This window comes from Rhinopithecus bieti, unplaced genomic scaffold (assembly GCF_001698545.2).
Source record: "Rhinopithecus bieti isolate Rb0 unplaced genomic scaffold, ASM169854v2 scaffold_9581, whole genome shotgun sequence".
Lineage (NCBI taxonomy): Eukaryota > Metazoa > Chordata > Mammalia > Primates > Cercopithecidae > Rhinopithecus > Rhinopithecus bieti.
The window spans coordinates 256,776-281,579 of NW_016806413.1; the positions used below are offsets into that span (position 1 = coordinate 256,776).

The window sequence follows — 24,804 nt, forward strand, 5'->3', positions numbered from 1 at the left end:
CGGCCTGGGTGGAGCGCGGCTCTGCTTGGTCCCTGCCCAGGTGGGGGCGTGTCTCCTCCCTGGCGGGAACCCGGAACCCGGAAGGCGTGGCCCGTACCCGCGGTCTGTTGTTTTGAGCCGCTTAAAGTTTTGGAGTAACCTTTTAGGTAGCGATAGTTGACCACTACGCTGAGTCTTTCTGGTCCCACTGCCCTGGCCGTTAGCTGCACACCGGCCACCGACTGAGCCGCTAGTCTCCGCCGCTAGTCTCGGATGCCAGCTGCCTCCCTGCTCGTCTGTGACGTCCTCCACTGTGTCGCCGGTACCTGACGCTCCCACTGTCTGCCTGGAGTTGACTGGGCTTGAAGTATCCTGAAGAATCCCTGGCTCAGCAGGGAGGCCCCACCTGGAGGCGAGGTCCTGTAGATCCGCACCATCCGTCCCGCTTCCCCGCCGCCGTCACAGTTGCAGCTGATGGCCCTGCGGATCCAGCCAAATAGAACCCCAACAGGGGTGCACATACACCTGGGAACAGGTTCCCACAGCTTCCTGTTGGGGACAACGTGAGGGATGCAGGGGAGAGTGGAACCAGCCAAAATAGTGGGCAGTGGGGTCAGGTCCAGGAAGCTGAGCTCCAGGGATGCTTGGGATCCCTCTCAGGCCCTACACCTCTGGGAGGGCCTGGCTTTTGCACCTGCTGCCCTCAGGACTGTGCCTTGGTGTGCCCACCGCCCCCTTTTGAACTTGGAAAGGTCATCCTAAGACTAGGAGATACATCCTGTCCCCTCCCTCCCCAGGCCCTGGGCATCCCATAACCCTCAATACTGTAAACTAAAAATCTTTGCAGGGTGCGGTGGCTCACGCTAATAATCCCAACACTTTGGGAGGCCGAGGTGGGAGGATCATCTGAGGTCGGGAGTTCGAGACCAGCCTGACCAACATGGAGAAACCCCGTCTCTACTAAAAATAATTAGCCTGGCGTGGTGGCGCATGCCTGTAATCCTAGCTACTCGGGAGGCTGAGACAGAATTGTTTGAACCCGGGAGGTGGTGGGTCAAGATCATGCCACTGCACTCTAACCTGGGCAACAAGAGCAAAACTCTGTCTCAAAAAAAATTAAAATCCTAAGCCCTCAACAACTGAACAGACAACAGTGGCAATAAGATACCAAATTATGAATAGGACCTAAGGTCATGCCAGGCAAGGGTTAAGTCACACACCCTACATTTAAACTATATTCTTACTGTCACACTGCTTTTCTTTTCCTCTTAGTAGCGCAACAAGCACTGGCCTTGAGATAAGCAGTATTGAAACAGTGCAGTGGCTGAGATGATGGCTCATGCCTGTGATCCCAACTCTTTGGGAGGTTGAAGCCAGAGGATTGCTTCAGGTCCAGAGTTTAAGACCAGCCTGGGCAACAGCGAGACCCTGTCTTACAAAAAACTTAAACAAAAAGGCTAGGTACTGTGGCTCACACCTGTAATCCCAGCACTTTGGGAAGCTAAGGTGAGAGGATCGCTTGAGCTCAGGAATTCAAGACCAGCCTGGGCAACATAACAAGACTTCTTTACTAAAAATCAAAAAAATTAGCCGGCTGTGGTGGTGTGTGCCTGTGATCCCAGCTACTCGGAGGCTGAAGTAGGATTGCTTGAACCTGGGAGGTCAAGGCTGCAGCGAGCCCAGATGGCGCCACTGCACTCCAGCCTGGGCAACAGAGCGAGACCCTGTCTCAAAACAATAAAAACCAATTTGCATTTCCACCAGATGCCAACTGATCCCCCAGTCCCTATTCCACTAGCCATAACTACAGGTTTCATTGGAACTACAGGTTTCATTGAACAGGCGACTGATTTCAGTAACTTGGTCCAGATAAGAGACCACAGTGATGGACCACTTCTGGCCTGTGTAGAACCTCATTATAATACATTTAAATGTTAAGTCTCCACCCCAAAGTGAATGTGGATTATGTTTGTTCAGGATGCAAGCGTCAGGACTGCCTTCATGAATATTCATAGATCTTCTTGTCACCTGCTGAATATGCATGTTTAGCCAACCCATTCAGCTCCTGCCTCAACCCCTCCTCCTCCTCTGAAGTGCCCATCTCTGGTCTTGGCCAGAGGCTGTGCTTTCCTTGCAGGAAAGGCCACCTTGCAGGCTGTAACTTTTTTTTTTTTTTGAGACAGTCTCACTCTGTCGCCCAGGCTGGGGTGGAGTGGAGTCTCGGCTCACTGTAACCTCTGCTATCTGGGTTCAAGCGATTCTCATCATCAGGCTGTAACTTCTCAGAAGAAATAAAGTCTCCTCTAAGTTAACAGCACAGAGCCAAAGAGTCCAAGTGCCTGGGAGCCCTAGGGCCTGGCACACAGTCAGGGCCTGTAACAGCCCCTCAGTAGATGCTCACTAGTCTGTCGTTGGTTAAAGCAGTGCCTGGTTGTGTATGCAAAAGAATGCTAGTGAAAGCACCACACTGAAAAGAATCGGAAGACACTCGGAGCACAAGAAACTAAAGCCCACTGTGATATCTTTCAACAGGATTACGTGTACTGTTTCCCCAAGAACCGTCCTGTGAGTCAAGAAGCAGAATGGGGAAAACAGCAGCCAGCGCTCACTGTCCAGTTGCTGGGGTGCTCACCCGAGGGCCCAGTGCTGTGGGGAACCCCGGGTGCCGCCTTGTCTGCCCTAGGTGCTTAGCTGGCAATTCCTGGGCCACCGTGACCCACAGTGAGGTCAGTAGAGACAGCCTGGTGTCCTCACAGGAGGCAGCTGCAAACATAAGTGAACCGGAAAGACTGCTCGCTCCTTGACTACCCACGTGTCCGCACATCAGTTCCTGAATCTGGAAGGAGCCACAGTGGCGACCACACAGTGACTTCCCCCAGGATGTGTCTCTGCCCCTCCTGCCCTGCTCCTGCAGATGGCCCTGGGTTGGGGGTTGTCAAGATCCCAGAGTCCCCAAACTAGAAATCAGAGAAGGTTCCTACCGCACCCGCCACCCAACCAAAGGGTTTTTTCCTCCTTATTCTGAACAAAGCACGCCACGCGCACAATTCCACCTCTAAGGTGGCTTCTCCAACACCCCCAGGCCATTCTCCAACTATGACAAAAGTTTGGTTTTAATATCGGGCCACACAAAACACAGTACATCACTTCAGAGTACATTTTATTAAATACGGTGTCATTTGGCTACAATACATTTGTCTTTATAAAACTAAGTTACTTCTTTTTTTTTTTTTTAATTTTATTTTTTTGAGACGGAGTCTCGCTGTGTCGCCCAGGCTGGAGTGTAGTGGCCGGATCTCAGCTCACTGCAAGCTCCGCCTCCCAGGTTCACGCCATTCTCCTGGCTCAGCCTCCCAAGTAGCTGGGACTACAGGCGCCTGCCACCTTGCCCGGCTAGTTTTTTGTATTTTTTAGTAGAGACGGGGTTTCACCGTGTTAGCCAGGATGGTCTCGATCTCCTGACCTCGTGATCCACCTGTCTTGGCCTCCCAAAGTGCTGGGATTACAGGCTTGAACCACCGCGCCTGGCCCAAAACTAAGTTACTTCTTTTGTAGTAAAAACAACCCCAACCCACTGCCCCTCTTTGGCAGCCCTTAAAACTCAGGATCAGCTGGGTGCAGTGGTTCACATCTGTAATCCAAGCACTTTGGGAGGCCAAGGCGGGCAGATCACGAGGTCAGGAGATCGAGACCATCCTGGCTAACACAGTGAAACCCCGTCTCTACTAAAATACAAAAAATTAGCCAGGCGCGGTGGCAGGCACCTGTAGTCCCAGCTACTCAGGAGGCTGAGGCAGGAGAATGGGGTGAACCCAGGAGGCGGAGCTTGCAGTGAGCCGAGTTCATGCCACTGCACTCCAGCCTGGGCAATAGAGCAAGACTCCGTCTTAAAAAAAAAAAACTCAGGATCAAGGCTAGGTCTGGCTCCCAGCCACGGCCCCTGCTGCCTTCACCTGCTGAGTGCTCCAGGAAGCCTCCCAAATCCCAAGGGTCAGGCCACCTGAGTCCATCACCTCTGCCTGAAACAGCCAAGCCCAGGGGCTTTGGGGCCGCAGGTTGTGTGTCAGGGCTATGCCTGGGGCCTGGCCAACATCTCCCCTCCCCTTGAACCAACAGGAACTGGGCAAGACACCCACCAGAGCCTTGACCACACGGGGCGTGCACCCCCTTCTGAGCCTGGGAGACCCTGGGGAGTGGGCAGCCTGTGCTGGACCCCTGGTGGGCTTGTGTTCTGGATGTCACTATGGCACTTTGGTCCTCAACCCCCACCCCTACCCAGCAGTCTGAGGCCTCGGCCTTCCCTGGACTTGTTGGGCAGCAGAAGGCACCAAGGACAGGATGAGAACCCCTGAGGGGCAGCCCCACAAATGAGGGCACTCTGACCTGTCCTTCCATTGCCACCCCACCGAGGAATGGCCCTCAACTGGCCACAGCCACCAGGAAGCCCCAGGACTGCTCCCACACCACAGCGGTGCCCTCTTCTCTATCCCACCCTTGGGACCTACCCAGGGTTCTCCAGGCAGCCAGGGGCCAGCTCCAGGACAGGGCAGGAGAATGCGGATCTGGGTCTGGCACCTAACTGAGGGCGGGTGTGCTCCAGGGAAGTAAGGCAAATGGCCCAGGTGACGACCACCTGGGGTAGACCCAGGGTCTCCAAGGAATGGCTCGGGGGCAAACGCTGTGTTCTGTGTGTGCAGGATCTGCCCCCAGCAGCAGGAAGGGGGCAGAAGGGAGGCGAAGAGGAGGTACCCAGGACTTGTACCCTGGCTGCCAAGCAGAGTGAGGTGTTTTCATGAGGATTGCTTTTAACCAAAAGTCCTCAGCCTTCTGCAGACCCAGGGCAGAGGTGAGGTGCTCCAGATCATGTGCTTTAAGTAGAGCCCTTTGCCAGCCAGGAGGCCCAGCCACCCCCTTCCCCGCCCCGTGGCTGGGGGGACACAGAGTCACCTCAAGGCCCAGCCCACTCAGCGCACGGTGCACACATCCAGGATGCAGAAGCGTGCGCGGCAGGTGGGGCAGGGCACGCGGCTGGCCAGCCAGGTGTCAGGGCGCAGGGGGTCCTGGCGGCTGGCGAACCACTTCCCCATGCAGGTGAGGCACCACATGGGGCGGCAGTAACACTGCTGGCACTCGCCTGCGGCTGCCTCCTGACAGGTCTTCACCAGCTTCACGCTGGCACGCGTCTGCATGCAGCCTATGCAGGCCTCCAGCTCCTGCGGGCAGGTGGAGCGTCACCAGGAGCCCAGGCAGACACCCATGGGCACCCACCCATCCACCTGGCCCAGGCCCCCACCTGGCTGCTGGGCACTGAGTAGGCCGGGTTGACCTCTACCAGGGAGGCAAATGTCTCCAGGAACAGGTCGCCCAGGCTCTGGTGGATGACCACGTGGGCTGCCCTGCGGATGGGTGCCCGGAGTTTCTCGCAGAGCTCCCCATACTCAGTGGAGTTCAGCCTGCAGGGAGGAGAGCTGCTGGGCCCCTCTGCAGGGCGAAGGGAGGGGGAGATGGAGGCCATACCCCAAGGAGTGACAGGGCAGCTGTCGCACCAGGACCAACCAGGAGAGATGGCTAAGGCCAGAGCCCAGGGCCCAAGTGCCAGACAGCCCAACCTGGGCATGGGGCAGACCTAGGAGCAAGGCAGCTATCCAGCCTGAGGGCTGCATTGTCCTGAGTGCTCCCCAAGAATCTGGGGGAGACGGCTCCAGGGAGAATGGAAGAGGAGGCCAAGAGTGCAGGGGGGCCCAAAGGAGGGCTATGCAGGAGGCCTCAGTGACTGGTGTCTCGTGGACACCTTGCCTGGTGTCACACAAGTCTAGTAGTGCTGGAGTCCACACCGGCTACGCCTAGCACCTCCCAGGGGTCATGGCGCCAGAGCCTGGCTCTGGCCTGCCGCGTGCCCTCTGCACCCCCTCTGCACCCCCGCAGGCACCACACTCTTACCGGATGTCAAAGGCCTGCATGGCAGGGTTGGCGCTGGCCACACGGATGGTGAGAAGCTGCACGGGCAGGTTCGAGTCTGGCGAAAGCTCGTGCTGCCGAGACTCCGTCACAGTCAGGTGCACGTCCTGCTGCTGGGCCACGTGCACTCGGTAGGTGGTCACCTTCATCACCCATGTGTCTGTCACAATCACACGGGCACCTGGTGCACCAGTGGCAAACTTGTCAATCCGNCAGACAGCCCAACCTGGGCATGGGGCAGACCTAGGAGCAAGGCAGCTATCCAGCCTGAGGGCTGCATTGTCCTGAGTGCTCCCCAAGAATCTGGGGGAGACGGCTCCAGGGAGAATGGAAGAGGAGGCCAAGAGTGCAGGGGGGCCCAAAGGAGGGCTATGCAGGAGGCCTCAGTGACTGGTGTCTCGTGGACACCTTGCCTGGTGTCACACAAGTCTAGTAGTGCTGGAGTCCACACCGGCTACGCCTAGCACCTCCCAGGGGTCATGGCGCCAGAGCCTGGCTCTGGCCTGCCGCGTGCCCTCTGCACCCCTCTGCACCCCGCAGGCACCACACTCTTACCGGATGTCAAAGGCCTGCATGGCAGGGTTGGCGCTGGCCACACGGATGGTGAGAAGCTGCACGGGCAGGTTCGAGTCTGGCGAAAGCTCGTGCTGCCGAGACTCCGTCACAGTCAGGTGCACGTCCTGCTGCTGGGCCACGTGCACTCGGTAGGTGGTCACCTTCATCACCCATGTGTCTGTCACAATCACACGGGCACCTGGTGCACCAGTGGCAAACTTGTCAATCCGCCGGAACTCAGTGTTGACGGAGGAGGCAACAGCCTGCCAGCCCGACTGTGGGAGGGCATAGAGTGCCAGTGTGCGCGCCAGTGGGTGGCGGGCCCACCGGTCATGGGACCAGTAGTAGATCAGGATGCAGGCGACAGAGGGGAGGGTCACGGCCAGCAGCAGGAAGAGCTGCCAGGCCTCAGGGGCCTGGCTGGGGAAGTGGAGCCGCTTTTCTGAAGCCGCAAGGCACATGCCCACATAGTAGCCTGCAAAGGACAGGGTGAGCCTCAGGAGAAAGTGGGTGCCAGGCCGCTGTCCACCCCCACACAGCCCTGGGCCTGGCCCTCTGCCCGGGTTCCAGGGTCACCTCCCAGGGTAAGTGGGTTTTACCCACTCTGCACTTCCCTAGCCAGCCCACTCTGTCCCTGCCTGTGGCAATGGCAGGATATATTAGGGGAAAAGGTGTTTAATTTGCTGCTTTAGTTTCATACAATATGTAAAAATTGAAAAAACTACAAAAGCCTAGAAAGGGAAAAATAAACACAATCAAGTGTCCCCTCAGGCAGAGCTGACCCCTGGCCTGCCCAGGGCAGCTGCCTGGACAGGATCTCGGTCTCTCAATCTCACCGGCTCTGAGAAGGCTGGTCAAATGTGGCCCTTCCCAGAGCTGAGAAGTTGTGTGCGAGAAAGGAAGCAAGGGTCAAAGAATGATGGGACACGCCCAGAGGACACAGAGCCAGCTTCAGGGCCCTGCTGGCCAGATCCGGGACAATTTGAAGGTCCAATAAGCAATGGAGACGGGGAGGAGTTGCACTAGCAGGTTCCAGTTGGCAAAAAGTAATAGTCCACATTTGGAGTTGGCCCAGTCACTGAATTTCAAGGTAACGTGACATGTAACAATAGGTTACTAGGGGCCGGGCGCGGTGGCTCACGCCTGTAATCCCAGCACTTTGGGAGGCCCAGACGGGCAGATCACAAGGTCAGGAGATTGACACCATCCTGGCTAACACGGTGAAACCCCGTCTCTACTAAAAAATACAAAAAAATTTGCCGGGCGTGGTGGCGGGCGCCTGTAGTCCCAGCTACTCGGAGGCTGAGGCAGGAGAATGGTGTGAACCCAGGAAACGAAGTTGCAGTGAGCCAAGATCGCGCCACTGCACTCCAGCCTGGGTGACAGAGTGAGACTCCGTCTCAAAAAATAAATAAATAAATAAATAAAAATCAATAGGTAACTAATACCTAATAAAGCTTGAAAACTTTCAAACTAAGTTAAAAATAAAAAGAGCTTGACATCCAGCTGTGAGGTCAACTGTGCTGTCTGCTCCATGTGTGGCCGCCATGATGCACCTGTGGTGAATGGGGAGGGTGCAGTTGGAACGGATACAGAACCCCACCCAGTAGCCCTCGAAAGCAGCCTGGTCAGGGCCCTAGCCCCACTCAACCCCATCCATCTCTCAAGTGGGCCCCCAGCCCACCCTCTCCATGAGGCAGGCCTGGGCGTCTCCACCCCACACCTGCCTCCAGCTCTCCTGGGCCCGGGCAGCTGCATTCTCACACCGGGATGTGGAGGGTCACCCCTCGTTTCCCCAGAGCGGCAGACCTGGCCAGCCACTGGCCATTTGTCCTCCCAGACCTGCGTCTGCCCCTGTGTCCTCCAGAGGTCCCCCCTTGAAATCCCTTTTCAGCCACTGCACCCCCCCACCTCCCACCTGTGCGTCATCCAACCAGCTGAGACAAGGACCTTCCAGAGCCCCAGTTAGCACCTGGGGCCCATCCCAACACCCCCCGGACAACTCTGAGGGTCCCACCTCCACAGAGGCCCTCCTCAGCCTCTGCCCCTGTGGCGCCCCCAAACCGGAACTGCCTCCAAATCCGCCTGTTCTCCCTACACCCACCTTCCAAGGCCTAGAGCAGTGCCACCCTCCACACAGCCCCTCTGACCCCTTCTGTTGGACTCAATCAACAGTTGCCTTCTCCTGGCCACTGCCCCCAACCACGACAAGCAAAGGCTGCTTGGCCTTGCAACCCCCAGGCACGTGACGGTTCAGGACTTGGTGGGCCGAGGCATCCCCTGCCCAAGGTTCTGTACTTGGGTTCCCGTCACCTGCAAGCCAGCGCCGGCGGCGCCCCTAAGCGCGCTCAGCCCACGCCGCGGTCCCTCTGGATGAGGACCGGCGCCTCTCCCCAGCTGCGCCCAGGCGCTTTCGGGGCCTGGGCGAACTGGCGGAGGCCTCCTCCTGACCTCCCAGCAAGCCCTGCGCAGGAGACGACGCGGCTGGCCGGCCAGAGCAGCCTCACCGAGCGGCAGCAGCGAGTGGCACAACAGCGTGGCGGCCGTGCGGCGCAAGTGGAAGGGCACGAAGGCGGCGTCCTCACTGCCCAGCCAGCCCGACAGCAGGTTCTGCACCGTGAGCCCCGCCGCGTGGAACTCGTTAGGCGTGAACACAAAGCACACGGCGAACACCAGATAGGCGAGAGTGAAGGTCACCTCGGGGCTGTCCATCGCGCCGCCGCCGGGAAGGTGTCCGGCGAGGACCCCGCCCCCGGCGAGGGGAAGAGGCCGCAGCGCCCAGACCACGACCTGTTGGTTGCGGCAGCCGCCGCCCGGCCGCCCGCAGGGTACTCTAGGAGATGGAGTCCCGCCGCCCGGCCGCCCGCGGGGCGCTCTGGGAGATGCAGTCCCCGTGAGGGTGCGGCCTCTCTTCAGGGCCCGCCCTGGAGGCGGCACTGCACCTGGTCTCAATGCACAGCTGGGGAAACTTAGGCCTGAGCCAGCCGCTCTCAGGGCCTGGCCATGAAGCCCCGCCCAATAGCGTCAGCTGCAGAACCCGAAATTCGTGCGGCGACGGCGAGCCAGAGGTCTCAGCTTCAGACACCCCTGGCAGGCCCTCCACTCCGGAAACGGAATCGTCGGCGCACGAGGGGGCGGGGCCGGTCCCGCCCCCGGCCGCGTGCTGATTGGCCGCGCGAAGGCAACCGTCGGCGTTTGAAACTCGGGCGCGCCGGCGGCCATCAAGGGCTGGAAGCGCGGCAGCGGCAGCAGCCAGGCTTGCCCCCGGCGCGGAGCAGACGCAGACCCAGACCCCTCCTTCCTGGCGGCGGCGGCGCGGGCTCAGAGCCCGGCAACGGGCGGGCAGGCAGGTAGACGAGCGGCTACACGGCGCGGGGAGGCTGGGGTCCTGGGGACGCGAGGCCGTCCCGCCCCGCCCCGCGCCCTCGCTCGCTCCCGCCCTGGCCGCAGCTTTCCCTTAGCAGAGAATGGCGTCCCCCACAGAACAGTGTCCTACATGAGCTCCTCCCCGGGCGCCGGGCCGTCCGCGCCCTGTCATGGGACCCGGCCTACCGACCACCGGGCTGGGCCCCCTGGACGGTGGCCGGGGGCGGCTAGGGCTGGGCCGAGCCCGACAGCGGAGCGGGCGCCCTGAGGTGCTTTGCTCTCTTCGACCCTCTCCTGCCTCTCGGCCGCCCACCCTGGCTCTTTGTTGGCTCCCAGTTAGCGGATCTTCTTGTGGTTCTTTGGTCCCTTCCGGCCTCCGTCCTGGGGCCAACTCCATTTGGGCCACCTGCGGCGGACACCTGGGCCCCGACCACTTCCCCGCACCTGCTGCGCCGCTCCATCTTCCCCCGCGCCGCATCCACCTTGTGCACCAGAGTAGCATCAAAGCACCAGCCTGGGGCCGGTCCCTTCTCTGCCCAGAGCCCCTCCCGGGGCTCCATAGTCGGTAAAGGCCCCTCCTGACCAAGGCTCGGTCTGCTGCTCTCCCGCGCTCCTCCAGGCCGCCGGAATGCTTCCTCCGAGTCACTTTCTCCCTGAGTTCCAGGCTTGCGGGTCCCCCAGCGATCCAGCTGCCCTTCCCCTGCCCTGTACCCAGTTATTCAGGCCAAAAACCTAAGCGTCGTCTCTAAGTCCCATATATGCCAGTGGCCAGGCCCGGGTCTGGTCTGGCCTCTACTCCTCGGGCTGCCGAAGCATGTGATTTCCCTGCTTTCCTCCTGCCCTTATTTCCCTGCCCACACACAGCACCACAGTGGGCTTCTCAAGCTGCAGCACCGACCCGCCCGGGCTGCCCCTCTCTCTTCTCCAGGACCCTCCCCAACTTTGCTCTTCTTCAAATCAAAGCCTCCCCAGGTCCCCCCATCACCACCAGGTGCCCGTGGGGTTTCTGCCCAGGTCGACACTCGGTTCTCTCTGGCAGCCTTTCTGCCTAGTCATTCCCTAGACTGGGAACGCTGTAGACAGAAAGGGTGGCAAGTGTGTGGGTGACTGGTGTGAGGACCTGGGCGGCCTTGGAACCTGGGACTGACTGGAGGCCCTGATATGGAAGCTCCTTGGCACCTGCTGCTCAGCTCTGGACTTCCCTTGTTCGCACACTGTCTCCCAGCTCCTCCTCTGGGCCTTCACCCCCAGCCTGGTCTTGTCTAGCCCGGTGGGAGAAAGCAGACCAGAGCCGCTGTCCTGCTTTTCTGCCCTCTGCTGCCCGGTCCTGCCTCACGCCACACGCAAAGGCCTGTGGGGGAGACCGCGGCTTCCTCTGGCTCTTCTGGGTTTCTTAGAGTCCAGGGCTTTCCTGTCTCCTGACTTCTGCCTGACGTAGTAATACAGTGGTAGAGATTATGCGATCTTGGTTTTTCTTTCTCACCATCTTAGCCTGAAGGCCCTTTAGCTGTTGGTCCCAGGAGGCAGCAGTGCTGCCCATGGCTCCCCGTGCCAGGCTGGAGAGTGAGTCTCTGAAGCAGGATGGGGACTCAGTCGTAGGCTTTCTCTGCCCCACTTGGCAGAGGACATGTGTGGGAGGTGTGAGCTCCAGAGCGATGAGCACACCTGTGCCGGAAGGGGTCGTGTTCCCTGCGGCAGCTGTCATGTCTGTGTCTGGACAACGTGGTTGTGTTTCCCTCACACTGACACAAACATGTTCTGCTTTTCCAGAATGAGTCTGCAGGTCTTAAACGACAAAAATGTCAGCAGTGAAAAAAGTACAGAAAATTGCGACTTCCTGTTTTCCCCACCAGAAGTTACCGGAAGATCATCTGTTCTTCGTGTGTCACAGAAAGAAAATGTGCCACCCAAGAACGTGGCCAAAGCTATGAAGGTAAGTGTGACCTCTACAGTGTGTGGCTAGCCAGGTTGCCCTAGGGCCTGCTTTCCTGGTGATCTCTGAGCTGCAGGACACTGCTGGTGTGGCTGTAACAGCTTGAACTAATGAATGGGTGCTCTCCTCCTCACTCCACAACAGGTGACTTTTCAGACACCTCTGCGGGATCCACAGACGCACAAGATTCTAAGTCCTAGCATGGCCAGCAAACTTGAGGCTCCTTTGGCTCAGGGTGACACCCTTGGACTGGAAAACTGTCACCCGGTGTGGACGCAGAAAGAGAAGTAAGTGTTCATGCTACTGGACATGCTGGAGCTTCACGCTCTCTGTGCGATGGCTCTTGCAGAAACATGCTGTCCTGTTCCGTCAGGCCTTGGCTGGATTTTTTTTTTTTTGAGATGGAGTCTTGCTCTGTTGCCCAGGCTGGAGTGCAGTGGCACTATGTCCACTTACTGTAACCTCTACCCACCCTGGGTTCATGCCATTCTCCTGCCTCAGCCTCCCTGAGTAGCTGGGACTACAGGCGCCCGCCACCATGCCCGGCTAATTTTTTTTGTATTTTTTTAGTAGAGACGGGGTTTCACCGTGTTAGCGAGGATGGTCTCGAACTCCTGACCTTGTGATCCACCCACCTCAGCTTCCCAAAGTGCTGGGATTACAAGTGTGAGCCACCGCGCCTGGCCGGCCTTGGCTGGATTTCTCCTGAAATCTGCACTGAGTGTATGCAGCATGTGGCCAGTTCACTAACAGAAAAGTCGATCATCAGATACTTGGATAACTTCATACTTCACTCCCCCGCACGCCCGAGATGGAGTTTTGCTCTTGCTGCCCAGGCTGGAGTGCAGTGACACGATCTCTGCTCACTGCAACCTCCGCCTCCCATGTTCAAGCGATTCTCCCACCCCAACCTCCCCAGTAGCTGGGATTACAGGTGCCCACCAACACCTGGCTAATTTTTGTATTTTTAGCAGAGATGGGGTTTCTCCATGTTGGCCAGGCTGGTCTCGAACTCCTGACCTCAGGTGGTCCACCTGCCTCAGGCTCCCAAAGTGCTGGGATTATAGGCATGAGCCACCGCACCCAGCCCATACTTCACATTTTTGCTGTGCCTTTGCCAACCAGTTGGCCTCGATCTTTGCTTCTCTAATTTGATGAAATGTCTTGGCCCCATCTCCAGGAAGGCAATCCATGGTTTCATTTATCTTGAATTCCGCCCCCTCTATTAGGACTTGGAAAGAGCAGATAGACTTGTAGGCAAAGAAACCATGTTGTGTGATCCACCCCTCAGAGTGTGCGTGGTTGGAGGCCTCTGCCAGGCACTGGGTGTTGGGTTAGGCTTGGCATTGGCAGTCTGCTGGCCAACCTGATGCTTAACTGCAAGCAGATGGCAAGGCGGTGTCTGTCTTTGCCTAGAAAGGGAGGACCCTGGAAGCAGCTCTTTACTCTGCGGCTGAACTAATCTGTGTGGGCACCTGGGAACACCTCATCTGCATCCAGGGTGGGAAGGGACCCCAGAGGCATGATTTTCTGTTGCTTTTTGCTGATGTAACTGTTGTTGCTGTTTTGAGATAGGGTCTCGCTTTGTCACCCAGGGTGGAGTGCCGTGGTGCCATCACAGCTCACCGCAACTTTCACCTCCTGGGCTCAAGCAGTCCTCCCACCTTGGCCTCCTTAGTAGCTGGGACTACAGTTGTGAGCCACCATGCCCAGCCAATTTTGTTTTTTCTTTTTTTTTAGACGGAGTTTTTCTTGTTGCCCAGGCTGGAGTGCAATGGCGCAATCTCAGCTCACCACGACCTCTACCTCCCGGGTTCAAATGATGCTCCTGCCTCAGCCTCCCGAGTAACTGGGATTACAGGCATGCGCTACCACGCCTGGCTAATTTTTTGTATTTTTAGTAGAGACAGGGTTTCTCCATGTTGGTCAGGCTGGTCTCAAACTCCCGACCTCAAGTGATCTGCCCGCCTCGGCCTTCCAAAGTGCTGGGATTACAGGCATGAGCCACCATGCCCGACTAGCCCAAAACTTTTAAACAGATTTTAGGTGTGCAAAGAAGAGCATAAGGAACACAATACCACTAATGCTTCTCAATCCCTGAGATAAAATGTCACCAGTAAGTGCAGGCAGCATTTCCTATGTCCTTCTCTGGGCCCTGGGCCTGTCTCCCCTCTACCCCTCCAGCCTGAATTTGCAGTTCTTGCCATATCTGCTTGCTACTTTTCAAGTTGTTTTTTGCCCCTTTTGAAATTTGGTCAAACGAAGTGAGAGTGAATCAGACATTGGTTTACAACAACCCCAAGCAGGAGGGGAGAACCAGCAGCAGAGAAGTCGTCTCCCAGCTGCCATGGGTGTAATCCGTCCCAGAGCCACAGATCCCCTTGCCTCTCCCCTATGCCTCCAGGGCCACCCAGCAGCCTCCATAGGGCAGAGGGTGTAAAGGAGCTAGGAGGGGCTTGGGAGGGTGGCCCTGAGGGGCTCCAGCTAGAGTGACTCTGAGCTTGTGGCTTGGGCTCGTGGCTGTCATCTCCTTTCTGGAACTCTGCTGAGGCCCAGGTGGTGGTCGCTGTGGTGCTCCCACGTCAGTGGGATGAGACCAAGAGCAGCCGCTGTGTGCAGCTGCCCACATACCATTCCGAGGACAGCTGAGTAGCCGCCTGGGAGGGCAACGCCACCCCGAGGTGGCAGCTGGGCAGCAGAGGAGTTGTGAACAGTCCGACAGGTCCCTAACCCTCAGTTTCTCAGTTTTGACATCTTCAAACTTAGAGAAGAGTTGGAAGAGAAGGGCAGGTAACAGGGGCCCCTTATCTGAGGCACTGGCACATGACCCTGCGTCTTCTGAGGGACCTGAAGGCCGGGGAACAAGTGATGCAGCGTTCGTGCCCTCTGTGTTGTAGTCGAGCCCCAGCCATCCCAAAAGCCGCCTCTTCTGTCGGGCCCTGTGCCCTGCAGTCCCACATTGTGAGCAGGGAGTGTCCTGGGAATGGCGGGTCCCTGGGAAGGTGTTCTCTGCACCCATGGCGCTCCACCGTAGCAGACGGGTGCTGCGCCAGTGTGGCCACAATCCAGGGAGGTGTTGCAGAGGCTGCTCAGGCCCTTCTGTGCCTGAAGGTGGGATCGTGCACCTCAACCTTGTCCTTCAGTGAAGGCTGTGACTGTCCCTGGCCACAGCAGTGCCAGTTCCCTACTTGAAGGGGAAAGCAGATCCAGGCAGAAAACCTTTGTTTACCACGCCCCTGCTGGCTGTCTGGGGCCTGCACGTCCCCAGGGCTGATCTAGGGCATGTCCTCGGGGGTGGGGGGGTTAAGCCAGAGGACAGTGTTGACTGAGCTTTCTTGTTTTGCTTGTAGCTGATGTTTTCACACAGACTAAAGTGTCATCGGAATGCTGTCAGGTCCCTTAATGTTAGAATTCAGCGTCATTAAGATGGTGCACACCCTTCGGTGATTAGGAGAAACAAAGGCGGAAATAGTGATCTTTTAACTTACAGGCCCACAGCAGGCTGGAGGCCACACAGAGAACTGGGGCCAGGCCCTGGAGCACAGGCAGGGGACAGCTGAGAGGGTGGCAGCCAGCCTCGTCTATTGGGGAGTAGGGTGGGGTCACTGTATGCTGGTGGGCAGGTGCTTGAATGGATTTTTTACAGGAAGTGGTGGATGTTGGGCGCCATGGCTCCTGCCTGTAATCCTAGCACTTTGGGATGCCGAGGTGGGTGAATCACCTAAGCTCAGGAGTTCTAGACCAGCCTGGTCAACATGGTGAAAACTTGTCTCTACTAAAAATACAAAGCAAAATTAGCTGGGCATGGTGGCGGGCACCTGTAATCCCAGCTACTTGGGAGGCTGAGGCAGGAGAATAGCTTGAACCCCAGAGGCAGAGGTTGCAGTGAGCCGAGATCATGCCATTGTACTCCAGCCTTGGCAGCAGAGCAAAAATTCATCTCAAAAAATAAATAAATAAAAATAAAGAAAGTGGTGGGAAATTGAGGAGCCCAGTCTACCAGGTGGGAGAGATGCCTCCAAGCTTCTTTCTCTGGCATCAGCTTGAGGCATTTGGGTGTGGTGTCCCACTTCTGACCCCCCAGGCAGCAGCCTGTGCTGCGTCCTTGCTGTGGTGCCTGGGTGCAGACTTTGTGCATGATGACAAGTGCTGTTTGGGTGGCAGAGGCTGCTGGAGGACTCTGGGTCCGGCACTTGCCAAAGTGCATGATGAGCACAATAAAACAGGCAAGCAGCCCAAAGTCACCGCTGCAACTTGGAACCCCCCAAGAAGTGGGGCGGAGGGGAGGGTCAGCGAGGACGTCATGTGGCTGTGTCCATCTGTTCCACAGGGAGCTGGTCCCTGGGAGGACAGGAAGGAACCACATTGAGGAACTAGGGTGGGGGGTAGAGAACGGGAAGCTGTGCCAAGGGTGACTCAGCCCTGCTTCTGGTGTGAGAGAGTTAAACCTGTGTTGAGAATGGATGCCGAAGCCACCTAACCTCACAAGTACTCACTGCTTCACGTTGACTAAGTCTGTTTTAAAAGCCAACAGCTCATCAAGGAAGTAGATGCCAAAACTACTCATGGAATTCTACAGAAACCAGTGGAGGCTGACACTGACCTGGGGGATGCAAGCCCAGCCTTTGGGAGTGGCAGCTCCATCGAGCCTGGCCCGGGTGCCCTGGCTGACCTGGACTGCTCAAGCTCTTCCCAGAGCCCAGGAAGTTCTGAGAACCAAATGATGTCTCCAGAAAAAGTGTCTGGCAGCCCTGAGCAAGCCTTGGAGGAAACTCTTAGTTCCTATTCCTTAGACAGAAAGAAGACACCCACCTCTGAGACCCTAGAAGACCCTTCCAGGACAGAGCCCCAGCGCAAAGCAGAGACTCCGCACAGAGCCAAGGGAGAACGCCGGCACGGCGGGGTCTCTGCTCCCACAGCAGTGGCCACTTCGCCTCCTAGTGCGATCCCTGAGGAAGCCTGCGGAGGAGCACCCCTGGGGGGTCTGCCTGGTGAGGCCGTGGCCTGCCCTGTGGGTATGGGCACCCCCGTGCCAGCAGATGACACTCAGGCCCTTCCCTGTGCACACACCTCTGGTCCTGAGAGCACAGCCCCGACCAGCCACCTGGTGACTGGCAGGGCCATGACCCTGAGTCCTCAGGAAGAAGCAGCTGTGTGCCAAATGCCCAGCTCCTCGAGGAGCGGACCCATAAAACTAGAATTTGATTTATCTGATGGCGCCACAAGCAAAAGGGCACCCCCACCAAGGAGACTGGGAGAGAGATCCGGCCTCAAGCCTCCCTTGAGGAGAGCAGCAGCGAGGCAGCAGGAGGTGGAGGAGGACCCCCCCATGCCGGCTTCTCGGGGCTCTTACCACCTTGACTGGGACAAACTGGATGACCCAAACTTCAACCCGTTCAGAGGTGACACGCTGTCTGGTCGCAGAGAGGCCCAGTCCCCAGAAAGCCCTGAGTCCAGGCTGGGCCGGCCGGTGTCTGAACAGCTGAGTGCTGGGCCTGCCACGGAAGAGCCAGGCACCTGTCTGAGCCAGTAAGTGTGGGGATGGGGTGGGGAGTGGTGTGGGGCAGCTGCCCCGCAGTGTATGTGGTCAAGGACCCAGAGGTGTCATCAGATACTCCTTTGAGGCCGGGTGGGCTCCCCCTGAGAAGGGGCCTCTGGGCAAAAACAGGGCTCAGGTGGATCCCAGCTGAGGGTCCTTGGCCTTGCCTTGGCACCATGCATCTCTTTCGTGCTCCCAGCCTAAGGAGGGATCCAATAAGGGTGAGCTTAGGCCAGAAGCCAAATGCGGCCAACCGTGGGCAGGACCCTGTCCCCCAGTCATGTCCTTCCTCAGGTGAACTTGACTTGGGTATGTAACTCCAAAAGCCAGGCAAACCTGTTACTGCCTGGGGTGGCGTCCACTGCTTGCTGGAGTCTTGACCGTGGGTCTGCTGCCTCCTGGCTGAATAGTCTTAGGCTGCATCCCCTAGAGTTGCTCAGTGGGAGATGGTCCTGCCTGTAGGGTCCAACCCTACTGAGCCTGTGGGTTTTTCTCCTCGTGTGGAGATGAGAGATCATAGAAATAAAGACACAGGGAAAAAAGAAGAAAAGACAGCTGGGCCCGGGGGACCACTACCACCAAGGCATGGAGACTATAGTGGCCCCGAATGCCTGGCTGCGCTGTTGTTTATTGGATACAAGGCAAGGGGACAGGGTAAGGAGTGTGAGCCATCTCCAGTGATAGGTAAGGTCGCGTGAGTCACATGTCCACCAGGCCTTTCCCTGTTTGGCAGCCGAGTTGGGGGGGGGGAGAGAGAGAGGATAGCTTAACGCCATTATTTTTTCTGTGCATTTCAAAGACTTTAGTACTTTCACTGATGTCTAGAAGGCGTACAGAGCGGAACATGAAAGTGAAACAGGAGCATGACTGCTGAAGCACAGCATCACAGGGAGGACGAGGCCTCCGGATGGCTGCGGACAGGCTTGACTCATGTCAGGCCTTTCATAATAGGTGGCGGAGCAGAGTCTTCTCTAACTCCCCCAGGGAAAGGGAGACTCCCTTTCTCAGTCTGCTGAGTAAGGGTTGCCTTCCCAGGCACTGGCGTTACCGCGAGACCAAGGAGCCCTCTAGTGGCCCTGTCCGGGCGTGACAGAGGGCTCACACTTGTCTTCTGGTCACTCCTCATCGTGTTCCTTCAGCTCCTGTCTCTGTATGGCCTGGTTTTTCCTAGGTTATAACTGTAGAACAGAGATTATTATAATATTGAAATAAAGAGTAATGCTACAAATTAATGGTTAATGATATTCATATGTAATCATATCTATAATCTACTTCTAGCATAATTCCTTATTCTATATATTTATTATACTGGAACAGCTTGTGCCCTCAGTCTCTTGCCTTGGCACCTCGGGTGGCTTGCTGCCCACACCTGCCCCAGCCTCCACCCCTGAAGCCTTTTGTCAGTTTCACAGTGAAAGGGATGTGCTCATCCTTGTGGTTCCCTTGGGCTGCGTTGTGCTGACTTTAGAGCTCCCAGCCTGCTTCTCCCAGAGCTGGCAGGCAAGGTGTGTGTGTTCCTGCTGGATGAGGTTGGTGAGGCTGCTTTGTGGCCAGGTCGCTTGGGGCAGCCACATGCCTGGTGCACTCTACCTGAATGTTCATGTTGCCAGCACAGCAGTACAGGGAAAGGCAGTGGCAGCTCAGTGCTGGAGCAGGGGACGCCAGGATTATGGGGTGTGGGGCATGGACCTTCTGCTGACTCTGTCTCCCCAGGCAGCTGCATTCAGCCTCAGTGGAGGACACACCTGTGGTGCAGTTGACAGCTGAGACCCCAAGAGCAGAGAGCAAGGTAAGGGGTGCCTGTGTGGGTGCCTGTGCTCCCGGCCTGGTTGTGTAGAAGAGCAGCAGGCAGTGGAAGCCCCCAGCGATCTTGGGTGATGGGGTGGGATGTCCCACTCCCTCTCCCCCAAGTCTACTTCAACACGGTTGTGGGGAGGCAAAGCTACACCCCAAGTACCTTGACTGCACTGCACAGGGTGACTCTGCCCGTTCCTCCAGGAGGGAGCCTTGAACTCTGCCAGCATCTCGCTTCCCACAAGCTGTCCGGGCAGTGAGCCAGTACCCATCCATCAGCAGGGGCAGCCTGCCTTGGAGCTGAAAGAGGAGAGCTTCAGAGACCCCGCTGAGGGTATGTTGCCTGGCACAGATGTCACACGCAGTCTGCCTGGAGGGGGTCCCTTGAGCACTTGGGCAGCTTGATGCACCTGCGTCATCAGCAGGTGTTCATTCTGCAGGCTGTTCGGTCTTTTGACTTTGAATGACTCATGCACAAATTTCTGGTTTGTCAAAACTTAGACACTGTTAGGAGAACAGGGCTGCTACCTTTAACATAAATGACTTCTAGAAATGGAAATTGTAGACTCAGGAAAATGAGCAGAAGAGGTGAACAAGGCAGGGCACGATGACATACAAATGCAGAGTCAACAACTGGGCACTCGATCATCAGAAATACTGCTGGAAACAACCTTCTTTTTTTTTTGAGAGTCTCGCTCTGTCATCCAGGCTGGAATGCAGTGGCGCAATCTCGGTTCAATGCAACCTCCACTTCCCAGGTTCAAGATTCTCCTGCTCAGCCGCCCAAGTAGCTGGGATTACAAGCATGTGCCACCATGTCCAGCTAATTTTTGTACTTTTAGTAGAGATGGGGTTTCACCATGTTGGCCAGGCTGGTCTCAAACTCCTGACCTCAAGTGATCCACCTGCCTCGGCCTCCCAAAGTGCTGGGATTGCAGGCATAAGCCACCACACCCGGCCCAAAACCCTGTGATAATGAAATGTGAAGCCTAAACCTTAGACACCAGGCTGCAGTTAAATATGGTTTGTCTGTAAGATTGGAAGGTGGAACAGTTCTTAAATTAAAGTGCATTTGGTGTAGGAATTGATGGCTGAGTTGTTCTAAAGGACACAGAGCTACCTGGGTAAGATCTTAGTTTGGAGAATTGAAAGCCCGGGCACAGCAGACTGGAGTGGCATGTAGGGTTTGTCACTGACAGGATGGTTGTGGGCCTCCACCATGTGGGGATATCAGCTCAGCTGGGGTGGGCCTGTCACCCTCACACAGGATCCGTGGAATCACACAGCGTGGCCTTCTGTGTCCAGCATCTCCCTCGGGGAGGTGTGTTTTCGAGTCCTGGCCGTGCTGGAGCAGGCGTGGGTGCTCCTGTCCTTGCCGTGGCGGCTTGGCTTCATGTCGTCTTGATCCATTTGTTTATGGATTTGCTGGTTTCTGCTTTTTCCCTGTCAGGAGTAGTACTGCCACGAATGTTCAGGTATAAGTTCTATGTGGACGTATACTTCCATTTCTCCTAGATAGATACCTAGGAGTGGAATCGCTGGTCACGGGAACTCGGCTCACCTTTTAGCTGCCAGGTGGCCTTCCAGAGTGGCTGGAGCATTTCCCATTCCCGCCAGCGGTTAGAGGAGAGCTCCGGTTTCTCCACATCCTCACCAGCACTGCCTGTCTGTCTTGTTGATCCTGGACTTCCAGCGGTGGGAAGTGGATCTGGCTGTGGTTCTGATTTGCAGTTCCTGGGTGGCTCTTGAACAAGCGTCTTTTGTTTTTTTTTTTTTTGAGACGGAGTCTTGCTCTGTCACCCAGTCTGGAGTGCAGTGGTGCAGTCTCGGCTCATTGCAAGCTCCGCCTCCCGGGTTCAGGCCATTCTCCTGCCTCAGCCTCCCGAGTAGCTGGGACTACAGGCACCACGCCCAGCTAGTTTTTTGTATTTTTTTAGTGGAGACCGGGGGGCGGTTTCACCATGTTAGCCAGGATGGTCTCTTTCTCCCGACCTCATGATCCGCCTGCCTTAGCCTCCCAAAGTGCTGGGATTACAGGTGTGAGCCACCGCGCCCGGCCAACGAGCATCTTTGTGCCCACTGGATATCTTCTTTGGGAAAGTGTCTGTTGAGATCCCTTGCCCATTGAGCCACTTATGTTTTTATTACTGAGTTTTAAGAGGTAAATCCCTTTCGTTCAAGAAGTGAAGGAAAGGAAAAAATAAAAAGTCCCTTATCAGATGATGTTTCAAAGTACTGGCTTTTGGCCAGGCACAGGGGCCCATACTTGTAATCTCAGCATTTTGCAAGGCCGAGGCAGGAGGATTGTTTGAGCCCTGTAGTTTAAGACTAACCTGGGCAACATGGCAAGACCTCATCTCTACGAAAAAAGATTTTTTTTTATTACCTGGGCATGGTGGCATATACGTATAGTCCCAGCTGCTGGGGAAGCTGAGATGGGAGGCTCGCTTGAGCCAGGAGGTCAAGGCTGCAGTGAGCCATGATTGCACTACTGCACTCCAGTCTGGACGACAGACAGCGAGACCCTATCTGAAGGAAAGAAAAAAAAGGCAGAAATGAAAATTGACAACAAAGCCGGGCACGGTGGCTCACGCTTTTAATCCCAGCACTTTGGGAGGCTGAGGTGGGCGAATCACCGGAGATCAAGAGTTCGAGACTAGCCTGGCCAGTATGGTGAAACCTCGTCTCTACTAAAAATACAAAAATTAGCTGGGTGTGTTGGCACGTGCCTGTAATCCCAGCTACTCAGGAGGCTGAGGCAGAAGAATCACTTGAACCCAGGAAGCGGAGGTTGCAGTGAGCCAAGATTGCGCCACTGCACTCCACCGGGGCAACAGAGCGAGACTCTGTCTCAAAAAAAAAAAAGAAAACTGAAAGGCCATAGCAGAGAAGGACCTACAAGTCTTCGCTAGACTAAATAATCAGCAACAGTTTTTTAGTTTAATTGAGAAAAGGAGAAAATGAGCAAATACTACTAGGCATGAAGAAAGGGACAAAGCTAGAGATGCTTCAGCCTGGATCTCAGCCAGATCGAGACCCTGTCTTAAAGGACCGGTTTGGTTTGTTTTTTTTCCGAGACTGAGTCTTGCTCTGTCACCCAGGCTGGAGTGCAGTGGCATGATCTCAGCTCATTGCAACCTCTGCCTCCCGGGTTCAAGCAATTCTCCTGCCTCAGCTTCCCGAGTAGCTGGGATTACAGGCTCATGCCACTAGGCCCAGCTAATTTTTATATTTTTAGTAGAGACAGGGTTTCCCCATGTTGGCCAGGCTGGTCTCAAACTTCTGACTTCAGGTGATCCACCTGCCTTGGCCTCCCACAGTGCTGGGATTACAGATGTGAACTACTGTGCTCAGCCACAGTTTAAGACTTTTATAGTTTTAAAGGCCGAGACCAGAGGAGCACTTAAAGTCAGGAGTTCAAGACCAGCCCTGACAGCATAGCAAGACTCCTCCTCTACCAAAAAAAAAAAAAAAAAAGATAGGGCCGGGCGCGGTGGCTCAAGCCTGTAATCCCAGCACTTTGGGAGGCCGAGGTGGGCGGATCACAAGGTCAGGAGATCGAGACCACCCTGGCTAACACGGTGAAACCCCGTCTCTACTAAAAAATACAAAAAACTAGCCGGGCGAGGTGGTGGGCGCCTGTAGTCCCAGCTACTCGGGAGGCTGAGGCAGGAGAATGGCGTAAACCTGGGAGGCGGAGCTTGCAGTGAGCTGAGATCCGGCCACTGCACTCCAGCTTGGGTGACAGAGCGAGACTCCGTCTCAAAAAAAATGATAGTTTTAACTCTCACAGTTAGGGTTTTGATCCATTTTGAGTTGATCTTAGTATATGGTATGAGGCACCTTTCCTTTTTTCTTTTTTTTGAAACAGACTTTTCCCTCTATTGCCTAGGTTGGAGTGCAGTGGCATAATCTCAGCTCACTGCAGCCTCCACCTCCCAGGCGCAAGCAGTTCTCCTGCCTCAGCCTCCCTGTAATAGGCGTGCACCACCGTACCTAGCTAATTTTTGTATTTTTTGTAGAGACAAGGTTTTGCCCGTTGGACTCCTGAGCTCAAGTAATCCACTTGCCTTAGCATTCACCCTTAGTTTTAACCATAAGTTATATTATCAAAAAATAAAAGACTTGTCTAGCGTAATTTTAAAGACTAATAGTTCTCAACCAGAGCAGTTTTGCCCCTGCCTTCCTCCAGATGTTTGTGGTTGTCTCATCTGGGGGTGCTGCTGGCAGGGAGTGGGTGGAGGCCGGGGATGCTGCTCAGCACCCTGCGGTGCCCAGGAGACTCCTGCCACAGAGAGCAGTCAGGCCTCGGGCATCAACACCTGCAAGGTAGGAAATCCTGCTGTGCCACAGAGGGCCTCGGCCCCAGGTCTCCGTGAGACACTGCTGGCTGGAATGATCCCGCCCCACTGAGTGCTGAGGGAGACACCAGCCCGCGGCCCTTAGGGCCCTGGTGAGGGGCAGTGGCGGTGGCATGACTCACTCCCTCTCAGTTCTAGGCACGGGCGCAGAGGTGGATTACCTGGAGCAGTTTGGAACTTCCTCGGTAGGTACCAGGCACTTACGCGAAGCCTCACCTGCAGTATCTGCGAGCAGCCGTAGCAGGTCTTTACCCCAGGGCGTCCCTTGGTGCCCACGTCCCCCAGCTGCACACAGCCCCAGGCATCATGGCGGGTTCTGAATCCAGGGCCCCCTCTGCAGCACCTCCTCTAAGTGGCGTCCTGTGGTAGGGCTCTAGGGCTCTCTACCTGGTGCTTAGCCCAGAATGAAACCCTGACATGCTGTGCTGCTGGGAATGGTGGTGCCTTGGGCAGGGTTGCGGGTGACCAGAGGTGGGAGTGTGTGTGTGACCTCCCTGGCCCTTAGCCCGCCTGTGTTTGTTTGGACGGCAGTCAGACCTGACCACTTGCCCTCTTGTCCCCAGTTTAAGGAGTCGGCCTTGAGGAAGCAGTCCTTATACCTCAAGTTCGACCCCCTGCTGAGGGACAGTCCTCGTAGACCAGTGCCCGTGGCCATTGAGACCAGCAGGTATGCGCGCCAGCCCTCCCCCACGCGTGAAGCCTTGAGTGTGGGAAGACTGGAGGCTGCTCCTAGGTGTGTGTCTGCACAGAGGCTTCTAGACCAGGGGGAGATGATCTGAACTAGAAAGGAGTTGTTGGGAGGGGTGGTCAGGGCAGCAAGCCCAGAGCAGTCTTGTGTGGCTGGCAGGAGCAACGGCAGCCTGCCCTCCAGTCACAGGGCTGCTGCCTTGCTGGTTACAGCCACCGTTCTAGGTGGATTAAAGATCTAAACTTAAATCTTTTAAAAGTAGTTTCTCTAAAACAGGTCAGTAGGCCAGATACGGTGGCTCACGCCTGTAATCCCAGCACTTTGGGAGACTGAGGTGGATTGCCTCAGCTCAGGAGTTTGCCACCAGCCTGGGCAACATATTGAAACCCTGTCTCTACTAAAATACAAAAATAAGCCAGGCATGGCAGCATGCACCTGTAGTCTCCGCTACTTGGGAGGCTGAGGCAGAATAATTGCTTGAACCTAGGAGGCAGAGGTTGCAGTGAGCTGAGATTGCGCCACTGCACTCCAACCTGGGCGACAGAGAAAGACTCCATCTCACACACACACACACACACACACACACACACACACACACACACACAAAGAGACAAAATGGTGAAGTCTGACT

At 56.3% G+C, this 24,804-nt stretch overlaps 2 protein-coding genes across 7 annotated transcripts in view; one reads left to right on the plus strand and one right to left on the minus strand.

The window, feature by feature from the left end:
• Positions 1-3,830: 3,830 nt before the first annotated feature.
• On the minus strand, positions 3,831-9,379 carry TMEM129 (transmembrane protein 129, E3 ubiquitin ligase). Of its 2 annotated transcripts, XM_017876229.1 has the most exons (5): positions 9,000-9,278; positions 6,701-6,967; positions 5,920-6,127; positions 5,273-5,432; positions 3,831-5,192 (listed from the first exon to the last, which is right to left on the minus strand). In XM_017876229.1, exons 1-5 carry the CDS (start codon positions 9,202-9,204, stop codon positions 4,944-4,946), a joined length of 1,089 nt encoding a protein of 362 aa, XP_017731718.1. In that variant the 5' UTR covers positions 9,205-9,278; the 3' UTR covers positions 3,831-4,943. The 2 variants fall into 2 exon arrangements, with proteins under 2 accessions (XP_017731718.1, XP_017731719.1); XM_017876230.1 differs by lacking the exon at positions 5,920-6,127 and having other exon boundaries at positions 6,493-6,967; positions 9,000-9,379.
• A 98-nt stretch (positions 9,380-9,477) lies between these two features.
• The window catches only part of TACC3 (transforming acidic coiled-coil containing protein 3), a 23,725-nt gene continuing 8,398 nt past the window's right edge, over positions 9,478-24,804 (plus strand). For 2 of the 5 annotated variants that reach the window (XM_017876224.1, XM_017876225.1), the window contains exons 1-8: positions 9,478-9,842; positions 11,629-11,791; positions 11,936-12,078; positions 16,319-17,320; positions 19,044-19,119; positions 19,329-19,458; positions 23,618-23,670; positions 24,049-24,152. In XM_017876224.1, coding sequence (XP_017731713.1) covers positions 9,496-9,842; positions 11,629-11,791; positions 11,936-12,078; positions 16,319-17,320; positions 19,044-19,119; positions 19,329-19,458; positions 23,618-23,670; positions 24,049-24,152 — 2,018 coding nt within the window. In that variant the 5' untranslated portion in view covers positions 9,478-9,495. Of the gene's footprint in view, positions 9,843-10,108; positions 10,424-11,345; positions 11,422-11,628; positions 11,792-11,935; positions 12,079-16,318; positions 17,321-19,043; positions 19,120-19,328; positions 19,459-23,617; positions 23,671-24,048; positions 24,153-24,804 lie in introns of those variants that run through there. The other 3 variants (XM_017876226.1, XM_017876227.1, XM_017876228.1) reach the window with 3 other exon arrangements.

Coding starts and splice junctions, on each gene's coding strand:
- TMEM129 (XM_017876230.1), bottom strand. CDS start 9,204: ATGGACAGCCCCGAGGTGACCTTCACTCTCGCCTATCTGGTGTTCGCC. Junction 6,968..8,999: donor CCACTCGCTGCTGCCGCTCG/GTGAGGCTGCTC, acceptor TGTCCTTTGCAG/GCTACTATGTGGGCATGTGC. Junction 5,433..6,492: donor ATGCAGGCCTTTGACATCCG/GTAAGAGTGTGG, acceptor TCCTCCCTGCAG/GCTGAACTCCACTGAGTATG.